The following is a 17,005-nucleotide window of genomic DNA, read 5'->3' as shown; positions in this document are numbered from 1 at the left end:
GTTATAGCCAATTCACACTTTAAAAGTTCACGCTTTAGAAACAGTGTCGCAAATTTGCATTAACGAAACGCTTGTTATAGTGGAATGCAATGTACATGCTTTTTGGTCTGGCTCTGTTTTTCACTATGGAATCTTCCATCTAATTGGTTGAACAGACTATTATTTTCCTCATTTGGAAAGTCCCAGATCACTTGTGTGCACCCCTAATTACCATAAGTTATCATCTAATAGTTCACAGAGTCTGAGGGAGCTGCAAGTGTAATGAATGTCAAGCGTGATTTTCCCATGACTGTAAAACTCAAGCTGTTGCCTCTAATGAAGTCTTCACATGAATATCATTGAACAGATGGGAAGTTCGTTCTAAGCAACATGAATCATAGAATCTCTACAGTTCAAAAAGAGGCCATTTGGCCTATTAAGTCTGTACTAATTCCTTGAAGAGCATCTCACTCAGATCTTGCCCACCACCCTATCCCAGTAACCCCACATTTACCCTGGCGAAACCACCTAGTCTGTGCACCCCGGACACAATGTGCAATTTAGCATGGCCAATTCACCTAACCTGTACACCTTTGGACTGTGGGAGGAAACTGAAACACCCGGAGGAAAACCATGGGAAGAACATGCAAGCTCCACACATACAGTTGCCCAAGGGTGTAATCAAACCTGTGAGATAGCAGTGCTAACTGTTGAGCCATTGTGCCACCCACATGCTAAGATAAAATCACAAAAAATCATCTTCTTTTCAATTTTCTTCTGTCCACAAGCCACCACTCCACCCTTTCTCTCTCCAAAATGATCACCACCTTTTTTTGAGGTTAGGCAACTCCAATCCCTTCCCTACCCAGAATTCCTACAACTTTCAATAGGTACAAGTGCAGTTTTCTCCCCCTTCCTAGGCACAAGGAATAAGATCAGTTGCAGCATCTTACTGCAGCCCCAGTTGAGATCAGCAAACTTAAGATCAATCATGAATAATAAAAGGAACCATCCTCGTGTCTAAGGATTGACTAGGAAAGGCTTGGGACACTGTTGTTAACTGTTAGGTACTGTCCAGCAACTGGACAACAATCCTTTAAGTTCACAAACCACTGGAAACAAAGCATAATGCTCAAAACTGTAAATAAACCATAAATAACAAACATAACAGGGAGACATGCCAACTATGTAGGCTTGACAGCTGATCATTTTTAATTTGAACCAATTAAAAAAAAAACAAAAACAGTGCTCCCTTCACTTTGGAATTAAGGAATCAGTTATAATAATTAACGCAGCATTAAAATTACATTCCAGATTTTCAGGTCTAGCACAAGCTAATACAGCACAATACTTACTGTTCTTTCAGTATGTACTCAGTGTTTTCTGGTGAAATCTGCCCAGTCACTGGGTGCCTGAATGATGAAGTCCGTTGATTATGACTGCAATAAATCACAAAAAGTTTCATCAGCATTAATTCGTCATTATATAAAGATGCACTTTCTCCACTATGCACTTCTATTATAGATTAGATCTGCTGATCATACTAAATAATTGCATTATTCCGTTATTTTACAAAAATGCTTTAAACGTCAACATTTTCAACACATGTGCGACGCATCTGCCAACAGCCTGCAGCACTGCATAAGTGCTAACTCTTGGATCATATTATGCTCTGCTGGTTACAACACTTAGACAGACAAACCTTCTACTAATCCGAAAATGACAAATATTTTTTTGGAACAAACAGCAACACTGAAAATTCTTCATTTAACACCTCTATCAATTTTTTTTTAAAAAATCCACATTTCTAGAAATCAGGTCATTCATTTCTTAAAATCCAGGCTTTTGAACACTGTTGTATAGATGTCAACAAATGCACCAAAAAAGACAATCTCAGGGTTCAGAATACATGGAACCAGCAGAGCAATTGGCAGATCTGACAACTATTGATTCATTGTCAACTTCGTCTTGTCTTTTGCTGTTTGTTCAGCAGGTACACAGTTCATTTTGGAAAACGTCAAGGTTGCTGCAAATTCTCCAGAAACTAAACAAGGAAGACATTTTGCTTGTGCAAATTCCAAAAGTTTCAACTCTTCCTTGAATTCGCATTTCTCCTTTTCATTTGAAAAGTTTGGCAAGCAAACCTACTTTGTTTTCAATTGATGCAAAACAAAAATGCACTGCAAAACAAAAATTCACTAGGCATGAACCAGAACTAGTATTCGAGCCGATGTTTTTTCATTCCCTATTCCAAGTGTCACGTTAACTGCCCTACACCATTTCAGCAAGCAAACAATCTCCAGTCAACAGAGGTTATGGGAGCTCCTTGTCCATTAAGGCAGAAATGACAAAATGGAGTGCTGGTGCAGGGCAAATAGAAATAGTAATGGATTAAGCAAATTGCCTATAGGTGAAAAAGCTGGAAATGTGTTGCTGGAAAAGCGCAGCAGGTCAGGCAGCATCCAGGGAACAGGAGAATCGACGTTTTGGGCATAAGCCCTTCTTCAGGACTTATGCCCGAAACGTCGATTCTCCTGTTCCCTGGATGCTGCCTGACCTGCTGCACTTTTCCAGCAACACATTTCCAGCTCTGATCTCCAGCATCTGCAGACCTCACTCTCTCCCTATAGGTGAAAAAGGGAATGCCTGTTCAATGGTGTCCAGAAAACTGGATGCAGTAGTTAACACGTAGAGTTCAATAATTTCATTGTTGGGCCTGAAAGCCAGGAGATGTCTACTTGAAACATGAGTTGGAATTTAATGCGAGACAGGATGCCAATATCAGAATGGAATTGGAGCAAAGAATTAAAATGATTGGTCAACTTACAATTGTAATTCTAAAAAGTTCCTGAACATATATCAGTATTTTACTGTTAACATTGAAGTTGTCCACATATAAAATCACATTATCACTGTACTGTTATTTTATTTCAATATATTCTTAAACACTACTGACTTCTAACCCACAATTTCACAGCTTTCAGAAAATCTCCCCTCTGGAAATGCATGATTAATCAGCATTTTCAAAACAAAGTAGTTTGCTTCAGATGTTTTCGCATAACACTCATTCAACTTGCAAAAAAAAGCAACAAAACAGTCAGATTCTAAGCTTTCCAGCTTGGACGGCAATTGGTGAAAGAGTTATGAGCTGTGATAATATGATGACTGCATATCATGTCACTGTTGGGGAGAGCAATTTGTGGTGATGAATTAAGAGCAACACACCACAAGCGCATTAAAGTGCAAAAATTTAAGTATAAATTCATTGATTACATGTAAAATAGGATGGTTACCAACAATCAATGTAATTTTTAGATAGCACACCATTAACTTAATTCTGTGAACTAATTTTCACAGAAGCTTCGGAAAGGTCATAACTGGAAAGCAACTTCAGTAAAAAGGTACAAAATGAGTCTATGGTTTATTACAATTTTGTAATTTGTGCAAGCATCCTAAATGGGTTGCAAAAGCAAGTAGTAGACACACATGCAAAAGCAGGCAATTACCAGAAAAGCACAGTTATTTTTTATCTCTGAGATAAGTATCCAAACCACATTACTGTTGTTAGTTATACTGATTAAAATTTTAAATCAACACGATATAACTTATGACCAGTTGCACAATTCCTCAAGTTAAATAAGCCCCCATGAGCTGGAGACTGCTGAGTTAGTGTGTCCTGGCAACTCAGTGATTAAAAGTTAATTGTCAAAATATTGCTACACTAAAGATATATTTCAGAATTTCAATTAAAGCTGCAATTACATTGTGCAAGTTTGATAGTCTTCAGGGCACAAAGAGTGGAACCTTTCGTTCCTTGAGGTGGTAAGATAGGAGGCAGGAAGGGCATTTACCTAAGTGGGCAGGAGATGTAGCCCAATCCCTGACACCTTCGCACCCCAACATGAATTAGGGTCAGGGGAGGAAAACCCATATCCTAGACAGTTAGTTGATGTCAGGAAGGAGATAACAGCTGCCTTGAAGTTTATTTTCTAATCTTCACTCGACAAAGGCAAGGTACCAAAGGACTGAATGCTGGCAAATGTTGCTTCATTATTTTAATTGGGGGTGGGGGAGCAAATCACGAGAATCGAGAGATTTAACCTTTCCTTGGAAAGATATGACTTAATAAGGGATAAGCAGCATGGTTATACCAAGGGAAGGTCATGCCTTACTTAATCAATTGAATTTTTTGAGGAAGTAACAATGAGGATTGGTTCGGGCAATGCAATGGATGGTGTTTACATAGATTTTAATGGTCTACGGGGTAGACCATTTAGGACAGAGATGAGGAGAAACTTCTTCACCCAGAGAGTGGTGGCTGTGTGGAATGCTCTGCCCCAGAGGGCAGTGGAGGCCTAGTCTCTGGATTCATTTAAGAAAGAGTTGGATTGAGCTCTCGAAGATAGTGGAATCAAGGGTTGTGGAGATAAGGCAGGAAGAGGATACTGATTAGGAATGATCAGCCATGATCATATTGAATGGCGGTGCAGGCTTGAAGGGCAGAATGGCCTATTCCTGCACCTATTGTCTATTGTCTAATAAGGAATTTCACAAGGATTAACCGACAGCCTGTTCAGAAAAATTAAAAGCTACAGAATGCAGGGAAATACTTTGAGCTGGCTCCAAAATTGTTTCAAAGACAGGAAACAAAGCACATGGATGATTTTGTGAATAGAAAGAATTTTCCAGAGGGCTCAGTTTTGAGTCACTTGCTATTGGTGATACATATAAATTTAAGTGGGGAAGACATGACTGGAAAATTTGGACACAACATAAAAATTGGTGATGGGGCCTTTTTGTGGCACAGAGGTAGCATCCCTACCCCTCTGGACCAGAAGGCATGGGTTCAAGTCCCATCTGCCCCTGAGGTGTGTAATAATGTCTCAGGATGATTACAGAAAGAAATTAAAATTTCAAAAATAGCTGGCAGAGCTCTCTTGCGGCACAGTGGCAGTGTTCCTATGCCTAGAATGGGAGGCTGCAAAGGTTGCAATGGGAATGAGGTTGTGGGCACATAATTTGCATATATATGTAGAGTTTCTATCTCAGTGTGCCTTTCTTAATGTAATGGTTAATCTTAGGAAAGATCATGACTATCAGGACAACAATGGATGACAAAAGGCAGAGTAACAAAACTGTCACATGTAAGGAAAATAAAAAGAAAATGGGGAACTGTTAAAGAAGTTAGTCCTGAACAGTTAATTGGAATCTTGATGCATATGAAGTTACTTAGCTCTTAAAAAAAAAGACCCTAAATATTATTATAATAAAAATTTAAACAAAAGAATTTCTTTGCACGATAAAAAAGAATGTGAATTTTATTTACTTGTTCATTTGGTGTGATAGGAGTGATTTGGTGTGATTGCTAATTGGCCTGCATTTATTGCCCATCCGTAGTTGCCATTAAGAAGGTGGTGGTGAGTTGCTTCTTGCTGTAGTCCACCTGCTGTGGGTTGACCACATGGTCATCAGAGAGGGAATTCCAGGATATTCACCTAATGACAGTGAAGGAACAATGATATGTTTCCAGGTCAGGATGGTGAGTGACTTGGAGGAGAACTTGAAGATGGTGGTGTTCCCCGTATCTGCTGCCCTTGCCCTTCTCGGTGGAAGTGGTCGTAGGCTTAAAAGGTGCTGTCTGAGGATCTTTAGTGAATTTCTGCAGTGCATCTCATAGATAGTACACACTGCTGCCTACGGAGTGTTGGTGGTGGAGGGAGTACATGCAGTGCCAATCAAATGGACAGCTTTGCCTTGGGTGGTATCAAGCTTCTTGTGTGTTGTTAGGGCTGCACTCATTCAGCCAAGTGGTGAGTATTCCATCACACTCCTGACTTGTGTCTTGTACATAGCATACAGGTGGTTGAGAATCAGGTGGTGAGTTACTCGCCACAGTATTCCTAGCCTCTGACCTGCTCTTGTAGCCACTGTGTTAATGTGGTGAGTCCAGCTGAGTTTCCAATCAGTGATAACTCCCAGGATATTGGTAGTGGGGGATTCAGATGGTAACACCACTGAATATTAAGAGGCAGCAGGTTAGACGGTCTCTTGTTGGTGATGGTCATAGCCTGGCATTTGTGTGGCAATAATGTTACTTGCCACTTGTCAGCCCAAGCCTGGACTTTGACCAGATTTTGTTGCATTTGGACACAGACTGCTTCAGTGTCTGAGCAGTTGTGAATGATGCTGAACTTTGTTTGCTGATGATTGCACATTCCAACGTCTGATCTTATGATGGAGTGAAGGTCACTGATGAAGCAGCTGAAGATGGTTGGGTCTAGGACACGGCCCTGATAAACTCCTGCAGAGATGTCCTGGAGCGGGGATGACAGATCTCCAACAACCACAACTTTCTTCCTATGGGTCTGATATGACTCTAACGACCAGAGTTTTTACCCCTATACCACTGATTCCAGTTTTGCTAGGGCTCCATGATGCCACACAATGCCATGTGCAGCCTTGATGAAAACAGCTGTCACTCTCACCTCACCTTTAGTTCAAACATGGACAAAAGAGCTGAATTCGTGAGATGAGAGGAGAGTGACAGCCCTTGACATCAAGGTGGCATTTGCTCAAGTGTGGCATTATAGAGCCCGAGCAAAACTAGAATCAGTGGGTGTTGGGAAAACTCTCTGGTGGTTAGAGTCATGATTGCCAATGCAGATTATGGAGACATCAACTTCAGGATGCTCAAAACACAACTGCATAGATTGACGCTCAATTTGCATTGTTCCAGCATGCCGAGTTAACAGAGCTAGCAGTGATATGTATTTCTTGCATTCATCCAGATGTTTCTCGTGATATCCTGCATGTTAGATCTAAGTACAGTGTAATGAACCTTGACTGTTTGTCAAGACTGAGGCACCTTCTGCCAAAGACTGCAAATGGTTTCCCTCCCAAAACGTTAGCAGTAGCATAAACTAATACCAATATAAAAGGATTGGTGGCAATGAATCACCCCACGTTGGTGAATCAGATTATTTTACCCAGGGACCAAACATTACAACACTATAGCGGTGAGGATTTTGCCAGTTATCATAGATGCTCGCCTTAATGCACATACTAAAAAGATGAGTCTCTGTGGGATGAACACCTTTTCTCATTCTTAAGTGTCAATCCAACAACACATTCATCCCAAGTTAGAATGTCAAAGCATGAGCTCCACTCTAACTCCAAGTCAGTACACAAGTCAATACTTCACACAAAATAACCACAAACATCAAAAAATGCAAGTCCAGATAACCTAGTTTTACTGATGTAGAAAGTACTGGCAATGTACAATGTAGCATTCCTGACGTCATGTAAATAATTATACGAAACTGGTTTATTGCACTGTCAGTAATGTCTATCAAAAAGAGATTAGAGAGAAACAAACCTGCAACATTCTCAGGTGTTTGAAACATCTTGTTTCAAAGACATTTTCCCTCATCAATTCACGCCTGCATCTGTTAGCTGCAAGTTTTCCCCCATTGCAAGACAATTCTCAACAGATCAGATTTGAGTCAAACATGAAAGCTTTCTTTAATGTGACCTTACTGTTGATTTCAGCACAACATCCAGTCTGCTAACTCTTGCCTTGTAGCAACCAAAACGAATTCTTGGTAATTCTTCAGAATGCAACAGAAAGAACACTTGCTTCTTGTTGAAATAGCAATAGTTACTAAGTTTCTAGAAATGGAAGATTTAGACATTTGAAAGATGAAGACTGTCTCTAGCTACACTATTGCTTTTCTAAAAAAAAACTCGCTATTTTCTATCAAGGTTCATAACCACAAGTAATATCTTGGTCTATGGGTACATGTCAAGTATTGCAGCATACAACACCATGAAATAAAAGACCATGCCTGATAACCTTCAAACAAATTGGAAACCTAGGTGCCTGAGCAGGTACCAACCAGAGGTCAAGCATTTTTCCTTCAGTAGAGTGAAACAAATTGCAAAAATGACAGCTCAGTTGAAATTGCAGAGACTCACAAATACAACATTAATTTCTTGCTCTTTGAATGATGGAGTTTCTCTGCTTATCCAAACACATTAACAAATGGTACAAAAAACCATAGCTGCTCTTTATTTTTCCTCAAATTATTTTAGTAGAAGAGATAAAATATCTGACAAATGAAGAAGCACACAGAATCGTATTGTATGTATAAATTTGTTTAGTATTTGCCTAAAGGACTGTGGTCAAATTGAAACCAACAATGTTTGTGCTTACCCACTGCAGATTGTAGACAGCACTAAAATGATAGCAAAGAACCAATGATTAATTTTCATACCATCATTTTCTTGATACGTGGGTACGCTACTTACTGACGCAATTAATGTAGTTTGACCAGGAGTGCAGCAGCTGCAGAGAAAATAAAACTATGCCAATAGTTCAACCAATGCCTCACTGTGTAGAAATGGAAAAGCATTTAAGAACAGGAAATCATTACTTAGCTATCAAATCTGCAATTACTAACCGCCTCAACAATCCTTAGCATACCCCAAAACAACTGAGTCAGTGAATGGGTTTTGAAACAGCACTGTTTTTATGGAAGCAAACATTTATGAACACTAAAGTCCTTCAGACAGCAAAACAAGATGAACAAACATTTGATTAATTTTGAAGTGGCATTAATCAACAGTGTTTTATAGCAGTCAGCTTGCTGAGAAAACTCCATCTCAAAACACAACAGGATCCTTTGCATTCACTCAAAAGTAACAATCATTGTCTAACGTCTCATGCAAAAGATCACACTTTCTTCGCACTGCAAATAATTGTCAGTCTGGATTAAATACTGCAATCCTGAGGCAAAGCTGGCACTAAGAATGTTATGTCTTAGATTGGTTTGATTTATTTTTTAAAGTCCAAACTATAATCCACAAAGCTCAACACACTTTTTGATCTCAATGCTACATCAATGTTCAAATTCTAGAAATGGATCTAATTGCATCTTAAACTTAGTCATATTATTTCTTTAATTAGTTTTGTCTGCAATAAATGCCAAGAGTAAGAAAAAAATCATTTGGCCCAAATTCATCCATCTATACCCTAATTCACCAATTTTTCATCAAATTGCACTTGAATGTCCCCAATGTTTCTGGCTCTGCTCTTTATCCAATAGATTTCAAACACAATGGGATCTTGCTCAGATGGGCTGAGGCGTGGCAGATGGAGTTTAATTTAGGTAAATGAGAGATACTTTGGAAAAGCCAATCAGAGCAGGACTTATACACTTAATGATAAGGTCCTTGAAGGGCAGTGTTTGTCACTGGCCACCCGGGTGTTTTCCTATCTTCCTGGTGGTGGAAATTGAATAAAAAATTTGTGCACTTTGTGTCCTCCACTGTGTTTCACACCTGCACACACACACCATGGGTCCTGGGGAAAAAACTAAGCACTACTGCACTTAGGTGGTAGTGTGGGGGTTAAAAAAGACAAAAAAAAATGATAAGGTCCTAGGGAGTGCTGCTGAACAAAGAGACCTTGGAGTGCAGGTTCATAGTCCCTTGAAAGTGGGTCGCAGGTAGACAGGATAGTGAAGGCAGTGTTTGCTATGCTTGCCTTTATTGGTCAGAGTATTGAGTTGGGAGGTCATGTTGCAGTTGTACAGGATATTGGTTAGGCCACTTCTGGAATATTGCATGCAATTCTGGTCTCCTTCCTATCAGGAGGATGTTGTGAAACTTGAAGGTTCAGAAAAGATTTACAAGGATGTTGCCAGGGTTGGAGAATTTGAGCTATAAGGAGAGACTGATTAGGCTGGGGCTGTTTTCCCTGGAAGGTCAGAGGCTGAGGGTTGACCCTATGGAGATTTATAAAATTATGAGGGACATGGATAGGATAAAATAGATAAGGTATTTTCCCTGGGGTGGGGGAGTCCAGAACTAGAGGGCATAGGTTTAGAGCAAGATGGGAAAGATATAAAAGAGACCTAAGGGGCAATCTTTTATTGCAGAGGGTGGTGAGTGAATGGAATAAGCCGCCAGAGGAAGTGGTGGAGGCTGGTACAACTACAGAATTTAAAAAGTATCTGGAATGGCATTTGAATAGGAAGGGTTAAGAGGGATATGGGCCAAGTGCTAGAAAATGGGACTAGATTCGGTTCGGCTAACTGGTCAGCATGGAGGAGTTGGACTGAAGGGTCTGTTTCTGTGCTGTACATCTCTGATTCTATGACTTTAATCAAATCAATGGATTTTCATCCAATAACTACTTTTCATTAAATTATATGTATTCACCCTAGTTCTAATTTTCTGGTTTATTTGCAACTAACATTCTTAGTTTGGAAGAAACAAGTTATCTGATGAACTGGGCGTTGAAATTGAAAGAAAGAACAGTCAGTGATCCTGGAGTCTCCATTCAACACTTTGCACCTTGTGCAAGCTAGGTGCATTAGTCATGGAAAATACAGGTTATGAGGATGGGGTAAGGAGGGTGGGTCTGGGTGCGATGCTCTTTGGAGGCTCATTGTGGACTATATGAGCCAAATAGCCTGCTCCCACACTGTAGAGACTCTGATTCTATGATTCATTTTGCACCAGAAGTTAAGCAGTAGCTGCAGTGGCTTACATCAAAAATCTGCACTGCAGCAAAGGACGTGATCACCAAAATAAAGTTGCCTCAATCTGGATTATTTTAGTGTGTGACACAACAGTATTGGTCCAGCTCTAGCATTTCTGTAAAGATGTAAGTAGTTCACTTTGTATCTGATTACCAACTGTTCATCGAGACTCCACTTAAACCATTTTTCCAGAAAAGCTGCCAGCAAAGCAACTCAGAAGTCACATCAGTGTTGATAGCTCGGTTACAATGCCATTTTTAAGCTGATAACCACAAACATTTTACTGGTTGGAAAAGTGCACAATCACCACATTCCATTAACAGAGAACTGCAGACATGCCACTAATGATAATGACATGTGGGGGAAATCATTCAATAATTACATTATACATTTTACAGAAAACACTGAAAATGCTAGGACAATGTTTTGTGGCTTTCTGAATACTTCCAGCATTCTCATTCTCAGTCCAGATTTCTACCATCTGTAGTACTTCACTGTTGAATTATATGATTACAACTAGCTAATTTCAAACAGCAAGAAAATCATCAGTGGCAATACCTAGTATTTTCCTGAGAGAATAAGGTACTTTCTCCATTGTAGAAATGGACTGCAGTGCTATTCAGAAAGCATGAATGCTAGTGTTGGCAAGGGTCTGCAGCTCTCCTACTGCTTCACCAGATTTATTAAATTTGAAAACTGTCAGTTTTAATCTCCAGCTGAATTTTTCCCACAGACAGTATAACAGAGTTCAAATACTGGCTTGATCAGAAAATCACAAAATTGCTGCTCTGTTAACCCCTGTACGTACATGCACATATCTGCTTCAACTATTATGCCCTTTAGGCAATCAGCCTACCACAGTCAGTGCCTTGGCTGTAATAAGTGGGAGGTGCTGGAGCCTGCTTGGAATCAATACAGACATATGCTAATTATAATAAAAGGAGTTCAGGACAAGAATAAACAGGAACAATAACTAAGATAATGTAATACAAGTTCAAAGCATGACAGATTTAATTCAAGTCCCATAAAGATCAGAATCACATCTGACCTTACTCACCTTGAAACAGGGCAAGGAAAATTACAGAGTTCTCCTATCCAATCACAATCTCACAAACTCAACTGTGCATACGTACAGAGATCAATGGGGAATGTGACTGGATTCTGTTTGGAGACTCGTCAAAGTCAAATCACCAGCTAACACTTGGTTATTAAATTGTACTTTTGAGAAGCAACTAGATATAGGAGGAACAGTTCCACTGAAGGAGAGAAGGTTTACATGAATCTTTAAAGCCATTCAGGTTTTGACAGTGTCAAGAAAGAACCAAGAGGAAAGGTTCATCAATTTCAAATAGTCAATAAGAAATCCAGTTCACTTAAAGGACTATTAGGCCTTAAAAATCTTTAAGCACAACAAGTAATTGTCATGCATCAACAATCTCAATACAGATCACATTCCTGTCCAATGTTTGTGGAGGAAAACATTATTGGAAAATCACATTAATTTTGAGAAAAGATGACAAATTAACAATGCAAAATACAGTATTTATTCATATTTCCGAAAGAAAACCCAGATTTGACAGCATCTACCAGTCCAAGAGTTCAAATGAGAGCTGCATTTAGCTGTAACCTGGATGACTTGAATGCCTACCCTCAAAATTACCGTCATTCACATGCACAGCACAGAAACAGACCCTTTGGTTCAACCCATCAGTGCTGAGCAGATATCCCAAACTAATCTCGTCCCATTTGCCAGCACTTGGCCCATATCCCTCTAAACCCTTCCTATTCAGGCACCCATCCAAATGCCTTTTAAAATGTTGCAATTGTACAAGCCTGCACCACTTCCTCTGACAGCTCGTTCCACACACATACCACCCTCTGCATGAAAAAGTTGTCCCTAAGGTCTCTTTTATATCTTTCCCCTCTCACCCGAAATCTATGGCGTCCAGTTCTGGATTCCACCAACCCAGGGAAAAGACCTTGTCTATTTACCCCATCCATGCCCTTCATGATTTTATAAAGCTTTATAAGGTCATCCCTCAGACTCCAACGCTTCAGGGAAAACAGCCTCAGCCTAGTCAAACTCTCCCTTTAGCTCAAACCCTCCAACTCTGGCAACATCCTTGCAGATCTTTTCTGAATCCTTGCTAAAGGAGGGAGACCAGAATTGCATGCAAAATTCCAAAAGTGGCTGGATCAATGTCCTGTACAACTGCAACATGACTACCAACTCCTGTACTCAATGCTCTGGCCAATAAAGGAAAGCATAATAAATACCTTCTTCACTATCCTATCTACCAGAGACTCCGCTTTCAAGGAACTATGAACCTGCACTCAAAGGTCTTTGTTCAGCAACACTCCCCAGGACCTTATCATTAAGTGCATAAGACCTGCCCTTATTTGCCTGTCCAAAATGCAGCACTTCACATTTGTCTACATTAAACTTCATCTGCCACTCCTTGGTCCATTGGCCCATCTGATCAAGATCCCGTTGTACTCTGGAGGTAACCTTCTTCCCTGTCCACTACACCTCCAATTTTGATGTCATCTTCCAACTTACTAACTATACCTTCTCTGTTCACATCCAAATCATTTATGTAAATGAAGATAGGAAAATGAACCCAGCACTGATCCTTATGGTACACCACTGGTCCCAGGCGTCCAGTTTGAAGAGCAACCCTCCACCTCCACCACCACCACCCTGTCTTCGAGCCAGTTCTATCTCCAAATGGCTAGCTCACCGTGCATTCTATGTAATCTAACTTTGCTAACCAGTCTACCATGAGGAAGCTTGTTGAACACCTTACTGAAGTTCATATCGATCATGTCAATCACTCTGCCCTATCAATCCTGAGTTTTTTGAAGTAGTAACAAAATCAGGTTCATGAGACAGGATTGCCCATTCACATAGCCATGTTGACTCTACCTAATCAGTCCTTGCCTTTCCAAATACATTCATATCCTATCCCTCAGGATTCCCTCCAATAACTTGCCCACCATCGATGTCAGGCTCATTGGACTAAAGCTGTCTGCCTTGTCCTCACTACCTTTCTTAAATAGTGGCAATACATTGGCCAATCTCCAGTCTTGCAGCACCTCACCTATGACTATTGATGATGCAAATGTCTCAGCAAGGGGCCCAGCAATCACTTCCCTAGTTTCCCACAGAGTTTAAGATACACCTGATCAAGTCCTAGGGATTTATCTATCTTTATGCATTTTAAGACATCTAGCACCTCCTCTTCTGTAATATGGACATTTGTAAAGATGTCACCAACTGTTTCCCTACATTCTATACCTACTATGTCCTTCTCCACAGTAAACACGGATGTAAAATATTTGGTTAGTATCTCCCCAATCACCTGCTGTTTCACACATTGGCTGTCTCGCTGATCTTTGATGGTTTCTATCGCTGTCCTAGTTACCCTATTGGCCTTAACACTATTTCGAAAATCCCTTTGGATTCTCCTTAATCTTCATGTTTCCTTTTTGACTTCCTGATTTCCTTCTTAAGTATACCTCTACTGCCTGATACTCTAAGGATTCACTCGATCACTGCTGTCTATGTCTGACATACGCTTTCTTTATTCAGGCAAAAACTGGGGTCAAGCAGCATCAACTACACGCTCCCATTGATATAGTGCCCCAATGTAGATTGACAGATACATAATCAGAAACATTAACACAAAGTGCCAAGAAAGGAATATTAGAACGAGTGATCCAAATTTGAGTTTAGAGTTGAAGACAGCAATTTCAAACAGGGTCCAAGAGATGTACAGCAGTAAGGAGGAAATTCTAGAACAATAGGCCTGATGGCTAAGGGCACGAGCACCATAAGGCAAAGGTAGGCATGAATATGGGAGGCAAGAGAGTTCACTTATTGAGAAGTGAGTATTCAATGACAGAAGATTCAGGAAAGGAGATTAGAATCATAGACTCTTATAACAACGTGGAGGATCTAAGATGGCGGCGATCTGAGAAGATCACACTACAGAGCTTCACATTGCAGAAGCAGGACGATCCTTTAACCCACCCAACCCAGGTCATCAGGATTTCTTGGGGTGTTGGAAAGATTGTGGAGCCCCAAGAAACATTTAAAGATTGACTTACCTGTATTTTCAGCTGTCCAGAAATGTCTAAAAAGGGAGGAGGAGCATTTGAGGCCGGGCCTGCAGCAGCCTCAGAGCAGATTATTCTCCAGGACCTGGTGAATCAGCTCTCGAAATCTCGCGAGATATTGGGGAAACAGAGTGAAGAGAAGCTGGCTCCAGTCTCTCTCATGCTGCAGAAGCACGGGTAGCAGCTGGGAGACCAGGAGAAGAGGACGGATGAGGTGGAGCACAGGGTCACAGTGGTGGAAGCTAATGCCAGTTCATTCAAGGAAGAGATCCAAGCCCTGAAGACGCAGGCTTGTAATTTGCATCACTAAGTGGATGATCTTGAAAACATTCAAGATCAGGAGAAAAAACATTCAGATCATCAATCTGCCCAAGGGTAAGCAAGGTGAGTGGCCTGGGGAATTTGTTGAAGATTGGCTTCCGAAATTCCTTGACTTGGAGACTGGCATGAGAGGATTGAAGGTAGAGAGGGCTCACCGGGTCACAGCACGGAGGTCGGGTCTGGGTCAACACACTCATCCTTTCCTGGTGCGGTTCCATCATTACCGGGATAAGGAGAGAGTCATGGAGGCTTCCAGACTCCAGGGGAAGGATCCAAAAGCCCTAATTTACAAGGGGTCTTTTCAGCGGCGGGAAGGCCTATTTTGACAGGCCCTCATTGGTCAAATACAGAGGATTACGGCACTGTGGTCTGCACTAAATTCCGTGCTCACGCAGACGGCAAAGAAGGAGCTGGCTTTTGCAAAGCAAAGGTTCTACGAACATGGTGACAAGCCAGCCAAATACTTAGCATACCTTGCCAGAAAGAGAAGTGCCCACAAACCATTACAGCGACTAGGGAAGGGTCTGGGAACCTAACATGTGATTCTAAAAAGATTAATGTGGCGTTCCAGAGATTTTACTCTGAATTATATCAGTCTGAGAATTGTAAGGAGGGGCAGGCCAAAATGGAATCCTTTTTTAGGAATCTGAAGCTCCCGGGTGTGACTCCCGAACAACAGTCCTTTCTCAATGCCCCATTATCAGAGCAAGAAGTGCAGGAAGCTGTGAGGTAGCTTCAAAGTGGAAAGGCACCAAGTCTTGATGGACTTCCCAGTGAATTCTATAAGGAATCTATAAGTATACTGTCAGGCCCGATGCTGAATATGTTTAATGATTCATACAGTCATGTTTGTCTCCCACCATCTCTGAGAGAGGCTAATATTTCACTTATCCTTAAAAAAGGAAGGATCTGGAAGACTGTGCTTCATACAGGCCTATCTCGTTCTTAAATGTGGACTTTCTAAGGCTCTTGCGTTAACGCTGGAGACTGTGTTATCTTCTATTATTAAAGAGGATCAGACGGGCTTCATAAAGGGTCGCAGATCCTCCAATAACGTTAGGAGGCTGCTTAACATAATTCAAGCATGCCAACAGCAGTCAATACAGGGATTGGTGATTTCTTTAGATGCAGAGAATGCATTTGACCAAGTTGAGTGGCCGTACCTTTTCTATACTTTGGAGCGGTTTGGTCTGGGTGAAGTTTTCATAAGATAGGTAAAGGGTCTCTACAGTATACCTCTCGCTGCAGTCATTACCAATGGGGTACAATCAAGCAATTTTAATATTTCTAGGGGCAGCCGGCAGGGCTGTCCCCTTTCACCATTACTTTTTATGTTGGCGATTGAACTGTTGGCAGAGGCCATTCGTGGGGATCTCAATATATCAGCTCCAGAAGTGGGGTCAAAATTACAGAAGATCTCACTGTATGCAGATGATGTTCTAATTTTCTGGACAAATCCAGCAGTTTCAGTGCCTTGCCTGATACAATGCATTCACGCGTTTGGCGCTTTTTCAGGGTATAAGATTAATTTTGCTAAATCAGAGGCTATGCCTTTGGGTGGTCTTAAGAAAGAGTTGGCTCTTGAGTGACTATAGATTCACATTTACGTGGTCACAGGGGGGGTTGTGTGTATTTGGGCATATTCATTACTCCAGTTCTGGATTGGCTGTTCAAAGCCAATTTTACTCAATTATTTGAAAAAATTAAACAAGATCTCCAAAGATGGGAGGCACTTCCAGTCTCATGGCTGGGTCGGATAGCGTTTATTAAGATGAATATTCTCCCTCGTTTGCTATACCCTATACGGATGCTCCCCCTGATTTTCAATAAACAAACACTCAGGAGACTGAACAGTTGGTTCAGCTTCTTTATCTGGCACCGTAAACGGCCCCTCATTAAATTAGCCAAACTGCAGTTGCCTCAGATTAGGGGGAGTAGACCTTCCAGACAATAAAAATTACCAATTAAGCTCGCTTTTGACCGACATAAGTGATTGGGTTTGTGGGGACCCTCTTTCAATATGGCTAGATATCAAAGTCTCC

At 40.9% G+C, this 17,005-nt stretch overlaps 1 protein-coding gene across 10 annotated transcripts in view; it reads right to left on the bottom strand.

Annotated features, from left to right (window-relative positions):
- Positions 1-17,005, bottom strand: part of plekha7b (pleckstrin homology domain containing, family A member 7b) — a 470,220-nt gene that overhangs the window by 179,518 nt on the left and 273,697 nt on the right. For all 10 annotated transcript variants that reach the window (XM_043705777.1, XM_043705778.1, XM_043705782.1 and 7 more), the window contains one exon: positions 1,335-1,418. In XM_043705777.1, the coding sequence (XP_043561712.1) occupies positions 1,335-1,418 (84 nt within the window). The remainder of the gene's footprint in view (positions 1-1,334; positions 1,419-17,005) is intronic.

Source organism: Chiloscyllium plagiosum, chromosome 16 (genome assembly GCF_004010195.1).
Source record: "Chiloscyllium plagiosum isolate BGI_BamShark_2017 chromosome 16, ASM401019v2, whole genome shotgun sequence".
NCBI lineage: Eukaryota > Metazoa > Chordata > Chondrichthyes > Orectolobiformes > Hemiscylliidae > Chiloscyllium > Chiloscyllium plagiosum.
This window is presented reverse-complemented; position numbering and strand designations above follow the sequence as displayed.